At 36.2% G+C, this 14,897-nt stretch overlaps 1 protein-coding gene across 1 annotated transcript in view; it reads left to right on the forward strand.

Annotated features, from left to right (window-relative positions):
- Thsd7b (thrombospondin type 1 domain containing 7B) overlaps positions 1 to 14,897 on the forward strand; it is a 932,734-nt gene that overhangs the window by 221,864 nt on the left and 695,973 nt on the right. Inside the window, exon 2 of the mRNA XM_077798343.1 lies at positions 11,981 to 12,154. Within this exon, the coding sequence (XP_077654469.1) occupies positions 12,016 to 12,154 (139 nt within the window). The 5' untranslated portion in view covers positions 11,981 to 12,015. The remainder of the gene's footprint in view (positions 1 to 11,980; positions 12,155 to 14,897) is intronic.

Consider the following 14,897-nt stretch of genomic DNA (forward strand, 5'->3'; position numbering starts at 1 on the left):
GTCAGACAATTGCTTCATTCCCATGGGTACCTCTTTTTGACCTTCAGATTTCTGAGTGTTATTTCTTTTTTCCCCAGCTTACAGAGGTCATATTTGTGTTGCTGTTAATATCTAGTGCTATGATACAGCAGAAATCAGGCCTGAAGGAAGTTATGTTCTGAACTTTAATAGAAAATGATTATATTAAAACTTGTTATTTTAAAAGACCCAAGTTCCTTGAAACTTTTGTAACTCTTCCTCACTCTTCACTCTGAAAAAAAAAATGAGTGACTGTTTGTAGAAATTATAAGGCATCTGACATTCTAAGACTGTTAGTCCAGGGGATATAATTCATTTATTATCTTTAAGAACTTTACTTAATCATTAATTAAGGCTTGCTTATTAAAGCTTCAGTTTGACATTTTATTTTCCACGTACCATCACATTCAGAAAAAAGCATCTCTCTTTGAAGCCTAGAGATCTTCCAACATCGTACCTGTCAGAGCTTACTTCAGCTTTGGAATTGCCTGTGACCTGGAAAATATTTGCTTTTTAAATGTGTCATGATGATAGGGTGAAATGAAAGAAGTTAGGTATCTAAGGTCTGTGAAAAACGGAATATTGTAGTGTTTTGGGAGGACCCAGAACTGGGAATCAGTTTTCCCTAAGTGTTTGAGAATTTGGGCTCTTCTAGCCTTATTGTTCATTATAATCTTATTATACTATGATCTGTTATTATAATAGAATGTATCTATTTGCTTCATTCATCCCTTCATTTATTTAACATCTGCAGCGCACTTACTGGGTCCAGATGTTGGACTACAAGCTAGGAATACAAGATAAAGAAAATAAAGCCACTCCAAACTCTTGTTTGGACACCCCACTTCAGGGATTTTTAAGTTTTTGAAAATGCATGTCTTCAGCGTGCTAAATCACCATGTAAGTGATTTAGTTTATGCCAAGAATAAAGTGATAGTAAAGCCATCATCCTGGCAGTCCCTTTTGGGCCTTGCTACTTCAGTGGATACCTTGGTGATCAACCTTGGCTTATTTGCCTTCTTCTGAAGCCCGTGTGTCTCCATGCAGTGTGGGGCTATATCAGTGTGGCTTGCAAAGATGGTGCACAAAGAAATTATTTTTTAATCCCACAGTTCTTCATTGGACCTCTTCTCTCCTCAGTTTTCTTCCCTCTTAAATGAGAGTGAAAGGTTTAAACATACTTTTCAGAGTGGAGTAATTTCGAATAAGATAGTAAATAGTTTTAATGAACTATGTGGGTAACAGTAATATCATTTCACAGAAGAGATCCGTCCTATTGCTGTTTAATTAAAATCTTAACTGCTGATGGAAAGTTCTCTCTCTGGTGTTTTCTTTAATGCATTCATGATGCATCTGTCTGGGCTCCCTTGCTAGAGATACCTTTCATTATAATCCACTTATCTAAGTTTGTAATTAAACTTGTGAATGTAAAATTTCCGGTGGCAAATTGCCAGGATACCCAGTGAACTTTTGTTCTGTTTCTGAGATAAATCACTTTGAAATTTTTGGTTTTGTGTTTTGGCCAGTTGATCATTTAAAAAGTATTGTGTTTGTAATTGGTGAGAATATAAATTAGTGCAACCATTATGGAAAACAGATTCCTCAGAAAACTAAAAACAGAACGAGTGTATGATCCAGCTATCCCCCTGCTGGGTATGTATCCAAAGGAAGTGGAGTCAGCATACTAAAGAGATAGCTACAGCACTGTTGGTGGAGAGCCAAGATACGGAATCAACTAAAGTACCCATCAACCAATACATTGATAAGAAAAGATGGTATATATACACAACAAATATTCATCTATTAAAAAGGTCAAAATCTTGAAATTTGCAATAGCATGGATTGAACTGGAGGACATTATATTAAGTGGAATAAGCCAGGCACAGAAAGACAGATACCACATGTTCTTGTTGATATCCAGAAGATAAAAGAGTTGATTTCATGGATGTAGCGAGTAGAATGTGATTATTAGATGGAAGGGTTGGGGAATGAGGGACAGAAAGATGTCAGATAACAGGTGAATAAGTTATAGTGTTCATCAGTACTGTAGGGTAACTATATTTTACAACAATTTATTTATATAAATTGAGAGAAGTAGAAAAGTTGGCAGGCTCCCAAAACACAAAAAACAATAAATGTTTAAGCAGATGGAAATGCCCATTTCCCTGTTTTGACCATTATACATTATATACATATGGCAAATTGTAACATTATACCTGATAAACGTGTATGTTTATGTACACATACATTTTAATATTGTGATATAATAATGAAGATGAAGAGCATTAATTCCTGTTCTTTGGGATTGGAATTAGATAGTATTGATTGAATGTACTGCAGTTTTTTAAGGTAGGAAAATGATAAATGAAATGTACTTTGAGACAATTGCCTTCAGGCTGTGTTCATCTGTTTAAAACATTCACAGCTTTGAAGATGCCAGAACAAAGGATATAGTGTGTCTTCTGTTGATCAAACATATTCTTGCAACTTTCCTTGTGGTCTCTGTAATAATAAAACGTCTAGGGCTGGGATTGTGGCTCAGTGGTAGAGCACTTGCCTAGTATGTGTGAGGTACTGGGTTCGATTCTCAGCACCTCATATAAATAAATGAATATAATAAAGGTTCACCAACATCTAAAAAAAATTAAAGAAAATATAAACAGTCTTTTTGCATTTCAGCGTTGTTTGGGATGTTTGCTTTCAGAATTACTCCACTGTTTGGGGAAGTGGAGATGACACAGGACGAAAGAACATTCTACCAAAGAATCTAATGAGCAAATTATTAATGGTCAGTGCACTGCCATAATAAATGAAAACTTTTGAAATACAATGGAGGAGCCTGCTAGAAAATTTTACAGGCTTATAAACACATTATTATTTTCATGTCAATTGTGGACACATTTTTCAATAAACTCCTTTGCAACAGTGGATGCATAATTAATCAAGAGAACACAAAGCTGTGTTTACAGTTTAACTGGATAATTGTCCTGACATTAAATATTTAGAATTTTACATTGTAGGAAATATTAATGAGTAATTAAGTATTTTTAATTTTTAAGGTCAACACATTTGAAAAAAGGATGCATCTTATTCATATGGTCTAGTTATCCTAAAATCTTATAAAGTTCTTTAGAGTAACTATTAAATATTAGCCCACATAAATCCCCCTCTCTACATAATTTGCATAATGTGTGTATGCATATATAATGTGCACGTTGGTAAAAAGAGATTATTAAATCCCAGTACCTTCAAGAAGGACAGACTATACACTAACACCATAGGTATCTATTTTATTTCTTAAACTATCTACAGAAGGCATTATATCTATTTTATCACTCTTTTTAGAATGTAAGATTTTCAAATGGAATGTGTTTTCTTTACATAATTAACCTAAACTCCTCTAAATAGGATATTATTATAGATTTTTGTTTTTTCTTTAGTGACTATGTTTTTAAACTTATTTAAGTATTAAACTCTCATATTTTCTCTATAAAAATCTTCTACTTAAGACATTTAAAAGTTTAGGCAATATTCAACTTTTTCTTTTCCATATTTGGGACTGATACAGTGAAATATTAATAACTTATTTCTAAAATAGGAGTAATTCATCAGATATCTGGCACAAGGCTGTATAACTACTGAATTAACTTTTGGTTTGTGTCTGAATTCTCTTTTCCATACTTAGTAACATTCTTAGTTGTGCAAATCTTCCACTACTCCCTCCTTTTCAAACACTTTCTTCAATTGAGAGAGAAACATTAAATTCTTCCATATATACATACATACATATGGCTACCTCTTTGGGCCTCCATTCCTGACTTCTAAATTGTTGTGGCTCTGACTCTGTCATTTCTTTCTCAGCTTTGTTCACTCTCCAAGATGAACTTATTTATTCCTGCAGCTTCATAACAAAGCTCATTTCTCCATATTCATTCCCATATCTCTTGTTCTGACTTCGGACTTCATGCATCCACTTACCAACCAACAGCTCCACGTGGATATCTGGTAGACAGCTCTCACGTAAGTAACTGAAAGCAGAGGTCTTCGTTTCCAGACCAAAAGCCCAGAAATCATCTTGAAAACCTTTCACATCTGAAAATTGATCCATTAGCACTTCTCACTTGGCATAGGCCAACAGTAAACTTAAGAATGCTAGGAGTAATGAGATGATTCTTTCAGGAAATGAGAGCGATGACAAGCTGGTTCTAAAATCACAAGAATGTGCCATGATACCTTCAGGAGGGTGTGGCAACTGCATAGAAGGAAATTATATAGATGTATTCTTTCTTTAGACTCTGCCTATGTGAATGGATTTGTTCTTACTGAGGAATCTGGGGCATTTAACCAGAGTAATTGCTACCTTTCTTTGGTCGGCAGCCTCAGATCCCTCAATGAGAACAAACTCATTTATATAGCTTCCTTGTATGCAGTTACCATCATAAATTAAGCACCTCTTTCTTCGCTGGAGTAACAGGTATGAGAAATGCAATAGATGCAAATAATTTTCTGGGACTAACGTGTGTATTATATGAAATAGCTAACCATGTTCAGGTCATCAGGATGTTCCAAAGTGTTGCTTGAATCATATGAGATGAAAAGTTGTATTTCAGTTTGTATAAGTTAGAGAGAGACACACATTCATATGGATAGATGTGTATGTATAGAACATCTGCCCTTAGTGACATGGATAATGTAGGACTTAAGTTGCTTTTAGTTCATGCAGTGGAATACACACAAAATAGTAGCTTTAAAACAAAGGGGTTATTGTTTTCACAAAACAGAAAGTCTACTAGTTCATGTTCTAAAACAGTAGCTATAGTCCCATGATGAAGTTGAGTCTGACTCTCAGGATTCTTTTGTATTTCTGAACTCATTTATTTTTAGAAGATGATATTCATTCTCTGGTCTGAAGATAATTCTAGCAACTTAAGGTATTATATCTGTGTTCTTTGGAAAAGAGGCCAATGGCAAAAGACCATATTTTCTTTGGGGCTTTTATATTTTCATTGAACAGCAAGGTCTTCACACCTCTAGACACTTATGCCTACAAATCATTGACCAGAACCATGTCTTATGACTGGTTTGGTGACAAGCAAATCTGGGAATATGATTTCTTTCTTTTTCAAACAGGGCTTGCAGACTTCCTAAAAAGCTGTAGCTCTAGAAGAAAGTGATAATATAGTAATATCTGTCACCATACCAAGTTGTAGCTTTGAAAGTGTCAGAAAACCTATTTAAAGCTCTCCTTCTATTATGTCCCCTGGCAAAAGTTTGTTCACAGATAAGTAAAATATTTGGGTCAACTTTGTTTTTGCAGAATTTTCTGTGGCTTTATACATGATGCAACTGACTGCATTTATTAATGCAGCAAACTTCAAACATTGCAATTTAATATTTTTTTATGATACATAACTATGCATTACATGCTCACATTCGATGTCATGACCTTTCACTACTGTTCTGGAGTCTGCAGACCGAGGTTCATGGCAGAAGTTGGTGGTTAAAAGGCCTGAGAGAGTTACTAAACGTCTTGTCATTGCAAGGCCAGAGGTTACTTTCTCATTAAATAGAGATGATAATACCTGTTTTCTCCTTCACAGGGTCAGTGTGAATCTTTAATGGGACTCTTGGTAGAAGGGTGTTCTTAGCTCTTCAGAAATAAAGCACAAGTCACAAGATTAGGATGTTGAAAAATCATCACCTGTTTCTTTGCTGCAGGGCAGGATTGCACTGCAAGTGTTCCTTAAGTATAGCTGGAGTAAGGGTTTTCCTAAATGTTGAGAGACCAATGACAGTGGTAACAATGACAACTCCTTAGTGAGAACACATCCTCTGGCATGCCCTCACCTGCAACACTTTCTATATTTTATTTCATCCTTACTCCCCTAATGGTTGTGGGATGACTGTTGCCCTCATTTTATAGTTGAGGACCCTCAGCTTGGAGGTCATCTGGTGACCTGCTGGGGTTCAGGAGTACTGTGGTAAATGCAAGTGCTGTGGTGTCTGGGCTATTTTATGACCCAGCTTTAACACCTTCTGGCTGAGGTGACTTTCAGCATACTTATTTAACATGCTTAATAATAATTCTCTTTTGCAGCAAAATGGGAATAATTGCTCACAGTTCTATTATGAGGATTTAGTGAAATGGTATGACTTGCCTCATACAATCTGCTCACAGAACCCACAGGGTGGAAAAGGATCTACTTTTTCAGGGACAAGAGAAATTGCTTGTGTCAATGTTGACTTACAACATTAGTTTCTCTTGTTTCCAAGGAAGATTGCTGAGGTTCTTTGCAAACAACTAACCACCTTTGTGAGCTCAGTTTGTCACTTAATTCTGTATGCCTCAGTTTCCTCATCTCTAAAATGAGAGGTAATGTGGATAAGTACTTCATAGGACCATGGAGTACTGAGGACTGAGGTCAATATTTGTGTATAGTAGCATATGGTAAGCACATGATAGAAGATGAAATGGAATGTGTAATGTTATTATCAAAAATTAAGCCTTTTGATCGCCCATCATTATTGAGCCCTCTTCTCTGCACAGTTGCCATGAGATGGCACTATGGGGATATGCATAATCACAGTTTGCTTTTCTCCCATTCATTGCTATTCCTTCAGGCTGAAAGCAAATTGGAACAGTTTTTATTTTATTTTTTAAGGTTTGTACCTTCTAAATATTCAAGGGCTTCAATGATAAGAATATATTTAAAGGAAAATGAAATGCATATGAAGTATAAGGCACATTTTTCATAGTTTGAATGGGTTTTAAATTATTAGAAAACTAAGGCTAAAGGGAGAAAACTGTTTTTATTTCTCTTAGTATTCATCAGTTTAGAGCTAACCTTGCAAATACATTTTAGATGCTAAGATATATAGTAAATAAGTTGATTTGGAAATTCGACAACCTTCATGATATAAATTATTCATGCCATCATGGATAGCACATCTCCTGCATACCATATTTTATCATAGCTATAGCATTTTTTTTCATTTGTGTTATACAAACAATGGAGTGGAATCCGTGTCTTGTCCTCTCATTTTGTTACAGTGAACTTTTGTGTGGCTCCTCAAGTTAAAGGCATCAGAATGAATCCCAGTGTCTTCTAAGGAATAATTTAGTGAGATTCAGGCATTTGGGGAAAAGAAAGGCAACATGTTTAGTAAGACAAACCTGTGTTCAAATTCCATCTTGCATTTTCCATCAGCTCAGCAGAGTCTCCTTTTATTTATGTGTGAAATGTTAGCAGCAGGGTCAATGGAGAAAGCTCCATCAATGCTGGTCTCTTATTCTCTGCCCTCAAGCTTCTTGGGAAAAGGGATGTAATGAGGAACAGCAGTGTAGGTAGTGTAAAACCTAAAACATGTGGGTGTTTTTAGGAGGAATCTTGCTGTTACTTCCTGAATCAAAATCTTTTTCTGATTACCTAGGATCTGTTGTAGATTTTTCTTTTGTTCCAGATCTGTCTTAGGTTTCCTACTGGTGCTCTGCTTTGTTAGTGACAGCTAGGAGATATGGTGATTGCAGGAGTCCAGAAGGTTCTGCAAGCCACTCTGCCCTAGCATCTTCCACGCTGAGAGTTGGGTCCTGGCATAGGTAATCACAGAAGGAACTGTGAAGGCATTAGTTTCCTTTGCAGTGTTCAAACAGAGCTTTTGGCTAGCAAGAGAGCTTAAGAGTAGACCAAGGCTCATAGTAACCTGTGTTAAGATAATATTAATATTTTTTTTCCAAGAAAAATACAAAGATTGATGAAAAATTAAAAATATTTATGTGTGAATCTTTGGCTACTCATTCTGGATCATTCATTCTTTGGCTCCTCATTCTGAAATCTCTCTGGAACTCATAATCCTTTAAAAATCTCTTTTTAGCTTCCTACCTACAGCCATTCATAGTAGAGCAAATATGCTTTTGGTCCATCTTTTCCTTAGTTTACATTTTAATGACCTTAGTAGATTTTAGATGTGCTGAATACATGCCTCCCACTAATGAGAATGGACAAAGTTTTCTATTCCAGGGTGATTTTTTTTTTTTTGTACCAGGGATTGAATTCAGGGGCACTCAACCACTGAGTCACATCCCCAACCTTTTTGTATTTTATTTAGAAATGAAGTCTCACTGAGTTGATTAGGGCCTCACTAAATTGCTGAGGCTGGTTTTGAACTTGTGATCCTCTTGCCTCAGCCTCCTCTGCCATGGGATTACAGGAGTGTGCCACCGTGTCTGGCCTAGGGTGATTCTGTGTCATGAAAAGGGTGGCTTCAATAGAGAGCTGGTCCTACAACATATTTACTTTATTAACTTTGGAAATAGCTTGGAATCAACAACCTTAAAATACAATCCTTTTTATCAAACACACTCTGATGTGGCACTGACTCAAATTCATTTTTATGTATAAGGCCAGCTTTCCCATGGGTATGTTTGTCACCAGGAAGAAACTTTGTAACTTCACCAGGAAGTTATTTTATTTTATAGTGACAAGATAGATGTAGATTTTTTTCCCTACTGCTTCTGTGGCATAATTGGCCATGACGTTTTCTGAAAAATATTCATTTTGTTTCAATTCCATATTATACAGTTGTAATCAGGTCTCTCTCTCTCTCTCTCTCTCTCTCTCTCTCTCTCTCTCTGTGTGTGTGTGTGTGTGTGTGTGTACACATGCATTTGCATATCTGGCAAAAACCCTGTGTTGGAGTTTCTAATGAAATAATAGCCTGATTTCAGTCCATCTTTCAGTAAAAGTGGAGTGACCATCCATTGATACACAAAAGTAAAGTTGAAAATATCATGATACAATTCCCTTTGTTTCTTAATAGCATGTGAATTTGTCATTATCAATGTGTTATATCCATATTTGAGGGTATGTCTGGATATTCAAAGATGTGTCATAAAGGGGCCATAATTCATTGATAGATGCTAACTTGCAAGGGAGCATGTAGAGGGGAATTGAGATTGCAGGGCTTCTAGGGTAGAAGGGGGAACTCCTTCCTCCATAAACCCATTGCTGAACCCACGGCCTTGTGCACCCGACATAGCAGGTACTTACTTGTGAACACACAAGCCTGTGGTTGTTCCCTGCCCCCTACCACTCTCAGAGGTCCTTCTTTAGCTCTGTGGCAGCTCCAATCTGAAATGTAGCAGTATTTTCACCTGCAGAATGGAAGGGAGGGCATGCAGTGTGCTTCCCTATGGTGATGTATGTGTCTGTGAATTGTCACATTGGCAAGGGAGCTAGAGTGGGCCTGTATGTGCATGCTGGCTGCTGTCATGGGGTTCTGGAAAATAGCTCATGGCCAGAACAATTAAGGTTCTGTAATAATATACTAACTTTAACATATTTTTTTGCCTCACAAAGAAGTGCCATATGGGCCAGCAATGGACTTAGAACAAACTATATTTTAGTATCTGTGTTGCTTGGCCCTTAGCAAAAGTGCAGCTATGATCAGATTGTTGATTGTTTGCCCCAAGTAAATTTGTCTAGTTCAGTTCTCCCGGGCAGAGGATTTAGAATTGTGTCTAGTGATGTCCCCTGGGTTCCATGAAATCCTCCAAGAGGCCACTCTTGAAGACAAACATCAGCAAAGTGGGTCTCGTTTTATTTCAGCCAGAGCCCTCTGCTTTTACCATTCTCAGTATTGGTTTGTAATATGAAACGTTGAAGAAAAGCTTCTGGTTGCCTTTCAAAGTATTCTCTTCATCCCTGAAATGATACAGGCCATTGGAGAGGTGTGTACTTGAACTTCATTGCTTGACTCCTTGTAGAATAACTTTTACTGACTTATACTTTGTTACCGTACCCTGGGAGTGTTCCAGGAGTGCCAAGAGACTCCACCATATGCAACTTGCTGTTGTCTGTTTTATTTGATGAAGTAATGTGCTCAGCATCATCTGTATTTATGAGGACTCTTGGGGTAAATTCCTTCAGTGCTTGAGAGAAGGACAATGGCTTCTCTTGGAGAGAAAAGAAAAAAAGGAGTTATACACATGAGGACTATAGGGTTATAGTAGCTATTTCTTTTATTTGGTCACTAGGAAGCTCATGTTTAGATTTGTTACCTACTTTGGCAATTTTTCAGATAGATATTTAGGGTTATTAACTTCTACCCTTGGTATCCTTTTGTACTGTTCAAGATTTTTATCCTCTATGCCTGTGTCTCTTTACATATTTTTTCATAATTTATGCATTAGGGAATGTTATCTCAGCTGTCTTTAACACCAGACAGCATTTCTCTCTCTCTTTCTTTTATCTTATTATTTTGCATTGCTGGGGATTGAATCCAGGGCTTCACACTTGCTAGGAAAGCACTCTACCACTGTCCTACATTTCAACCTTTTATTATATTTTAGAAGGTTATACCTGGAGGTTATAGTTCTATGGCACAGCATGGCCTAGAATGCACATGGCCTTGGATTCATTACTGTCCACCCAAAACAAAAACAAGAACCAAGCAAACAAACAAATAAAAAAAAATTCTATTGGATATCTAGCATCACATTGGACTTCAACTACTCTAAAGTAAATGCCTTTTATCTTCCCTTTCAAATCCATCTCTTTTCTTCTTTCTCCTCTTTGGGTTCCATCGGTTCAGTCATCTAGGTTTGCAGTCATGCTGTCCTATTTAATCTCCTTCCTCTTATATAACACACCCAATTGTCAACCAGATAGATCCTTTTAATCCAACCTGAGCCCTACCTCTCAAATCTCTCCAGGTCTTTTTCATCCATCAGCAATTACCTGAACTATTTTCCTAGTTTCCTAACTGCCCCCGATTTCTGTAACATCATCCACTAATAATCCTTATGCACACTGATCTCAGTTATTTTAGTCATTGTCTTCCCAGAATTCTTCTGGGTACTATCCACAGCATGAGGCTCAAATCCATCCTAAAGTGTTCAAGGCTCTTTATAATTTGGTTCCCAGTCTGTTTTGTCTCTCATCTCTGTGCATTTCTTCCTGCTCCTTGTGTGGTTCCCTGCAACCACCCACCTCACCACTAGTTCCCTAACATGACATGCATTTCCACGCTTTGTGGTTCATTCTGCCCGATGTGTCCTTCCCGTCTCCTCCTAGCCCTTATGATTCCCTAGGTTCTTCTCAGCTATTATCTTGTGTGAGGTTCCCCCCTCTTTTTCTCAGTACAGAAGAGTAATTGCCTTGTCTTCAGTCTTCCCATCTATTTTTTTTTTTTTTTTTTTACACAACAGGAATATTTATTATAAAACTGATTATGTTAATAAAAATATATTGGAGCGTGTCTGAGTCAACATTTATTTAGGTACCTGAGATTTTAATCGATAGCACTTTTTATTTTTATTTTTATTTTTTATTTATTTATTTATTTTTTTTTTTTATTGGTCGTTCATAACATTACATAGTTCTTAATACATCATATTACACGGTTTGATTCAAGTGGATTATGAACTCCCGCTTTTACCCCGTATACAAATTGCTGTATCACATCAGTTACCCTTCCATTGATTGACATATTGCCTTTCTAGTGTCTGATGTATTCTGCTGTCTGTCCTATTGTCTACTATCCCCCCTCCCCTCCCCTCCCCTCCCCTCCCCTTTTCTCTCTCTACCCCTTCTACTGTAAATCATGTCTGAACTTTGTTGTGTTTACTTACCTTTCTTCCCCATTTGTGAAACTATTTGGAATTTGGCTGAGTGGAAGGGAACGTGCATACCAGTTTTCTGCCAATCTTGCTTTCTCTTAAGAATAAAATTCAACTGACTGAGGGGCCACCAAGTCCATAGAATCAATGATGGCTTCTGTGGGTCAGAATTGAAAGTGTGTCTGATTAGCTGCTGACCTTCAAATATTGGTATTGTATGTGTTATCATCTTCAGGTTAATGGAAGATTTCTAATACTATCATGATAAAAGTTCCAGAAGTCAAAGTGAGTTTTCATCATTTGTGAACAGAATAAACTTAATCTGATTTTCTTTTATTCTTTTAGGAATAGGCAAGTCAAGAGGCTGAGAAGTCTGAAGAATGTTTCCAAAGGATAATCTGGCTGTTACTTGCTGGGTATGGTGGAGCATGAGGAAGCTGTTTCTATTGCTGTCTCTCTTGCTGCCCCATGCAGCTCATTTGGAAGGCAAAAGAGATAATCAGTTCATCTGGAAACCAGGTAGGAATGTCCTGGCTGTTCCTTTGTCCCATTGTTATTAATGAGAAATCATTCTTTCCATCCTTGATCTTAGTATGGAATAGTGGGAAATATACAGGCAGGAAAAATAAACCCTTTATTTTATAGCTTACATTGGATTTTTATTCTTGCATAATTGTCACCTCTATCCATGATGCTTGTTATGCTTCAAAATTTTCATGTTGTTGTGAATTAAAGTTATGATTTCCATAGTTACATCGACTTCTCCTTTGTGAAATATTTCACCACTGTGCAGCACAGTTGCAGCAAAAATGGCATCTGAATTTAGCAGGTATCCTTTGCTACAAATGCTTTGGAACAGTCCTGTATGACTCTTTCTTTCAGGGTTCAAACTAGTTAGCTATTTAGTATTAAATACTTTCCAGCATACATCCTCTATATCTAGGTTTGGGGGCATGAAATATCATTCTAACAGCTTTGCTTACCAGTTGTGACTATAAAGTCATCTTAATGATGTTGGTGATCCTTAGCTATATTATGTATAATCTTTTCATGTATATGAATAAGTTGAGCTTGGTGTTTGGAAGCTTATATATAACTTAAATTCTTCCTTAAATATTTCCTTAATTTAGCTGTGAAAAAATTTTGTTAATTTAATTTCAAAGTTAATAATTTATTAAGTTAAATTATGAGCCCCATATATCTTGGCTCTTTGTGTCACTGATACTTTTTTGTTCTTCTGGATTTTAATTTTCTTAAAGTTTCACAATCAGATCGTTTAAAATATTTATTACTGTTTCAAGAGTCCTTTCTTGCAAATACAGATAACTTATACTCCTAATATAGTGGAAGGAAAATGTGATGTTTTAGAAGATCTATGGTTCTCAGAGTTTTCATTTTGGTCTCATCATCTGTAAATTAAATAGACTGTGAACGTACTGTCACCATGGAAATATGTATAAAAGTGATATTTGTAATATTTAAATGACTTTGCAAAAATGAAAGTGAATTATGCTTTAAAGGATATTAAGTAAAAAACTCCAGCACCATTAGAGATATAGTCTAGAGGAAATTTAATTGCATCAAAGCCCCTATAAATTAATTTAATTGTGGCTCCAAAATCACAGTAGTGATTTGTGTTTTTCCCCCTTTACAGTAGTTATAGGAGGCTTTGAAAATAGTTTTAAAAGTCAATGTTGCTTTTCTGCAAATGGAGCTATTTTGTTTTAATAACAAGAGACAAATATTTTATCACATTAAAATAAGCACATTTATCTGATTCTACTCCTGTCTAAATTTCTCCAAAACATGCAATTAAAATGAAAAATAGCAAATTTGAGATGAATGAGATATGTTAAGAGAATGGGCTTGATTTGAAGTAAATTTAAAAAAAATATCTGCTTTTTCAAAAGTAGGTCATTGGAACAAGAAGGAGCAGAATCAACTCTACACTGAATGAATACATTGATAACTGTCAAACTTGAGGTTTAGCAATGAGAATCCTTCCTATCAGATACATTGCATGTTCAAATGAATATCCAGGTCATTATTCTCATTTTCCCTGGTGTTCTTTGCTTCCTTCCCTTCTTGCTGTTACATTACAAAGGTAGTAAGTAAGATACATTTCTCTCATTTCTGAATTCAATTCTAAGCCAAATTATTTGTACCTGATCATATATTTTAAAATAGTAAAATTGAAGCAGTATAAAATTAAAGCAAAAATCCAGACTATGTATTGCATTCACCAATCTCTTTAGTGCTCTAAAATTTTCCTTGCATGTATAAGTATACATTGTACATATTTATGTATATAAATTACAACACACAAGTATTACTATTATTATTGTTTAGGATTTCTCCAGGTAAGAAATGGCCTGGGAAAAACACTATTCACGAAAGTGGGCGAGGCCGAGGAGAGTTTGAAGACAGCCATGGGGATTGTGCAGTGCCCCTAATTACATCAGTTGAGGGGAGGGGTCTTTACAACTTGTAGGCCAGCAGGGGCAAGGAAAAAGAATGGGTTTCTAGAATCTTGAGAAAAAAGTATTCATCTGTAGATGCAGTGACTTCCAGATGCCTTGGCCTTTAGAGAGCTAGAACCAACCAAAGGTAGAAACTAGGAAAGGAACTGGAGAGTGAATGGACCTTGCCTCACTCTCTCCTTCAGTTTCATCTTCTCCCAAAGTTTCCATTGTCTGAACTCTACCAGAAGCCACAAGAGAGGAGAGCCTATTGAATCCATGCAGGTGGGCCTCCTGGGCAGGGAGGATGGTGGAGAATGATGGATATGAAAATACCTAATTAATACACATGCACAACTAGAATCATGCTCTCAGCTTTCTTTTTTTTGCAGCTTCCATTTATCTCATATAATTTATCATATAATTGTCATATAATGGTCTTGATGAATATTACATCATAGAGCCCATAGGTCAGCCTCATCTTTTAATGATTGTCTAGTATTTTTGCATGTTTTAATTCAATAAGTTATTTCACTAGTTTCCTTTTCATTTATTTTTTCTATCTCCATTGCTTTGCATTTCTGTGGTTTCTAGTTTCTTTGCTTTTATAAAAACTAATGACATGGATGAATCAGGATTTTAAAGGTAAGAAGTAGATTTATTTACTATGAATATATGTTCAAATGAATATCCAGGTCACCATATATCCTGGAGCAGTTCTGGATCATCCCCTTTCAAAGTCAACTTTGAAACCTTAAAATCTGTTATCTATTCATTGATGAGTTTACTATATTTCATTTTTA

The sequence above is a fragment of the Urocitellus parryii genome, chromosome 1 (assembly GCF_045843805.1).
Source record: "Urocitellus parryii isolate mUroPar1 chromosome 1, mUroPar1.hap1, whole genome shotgun sequence".
NCBI lineage: Eukaryota > Metazoa > Chordata > Mammalia > Rodentia > Sciuridae > Urocitellus > Urocitellus parryii.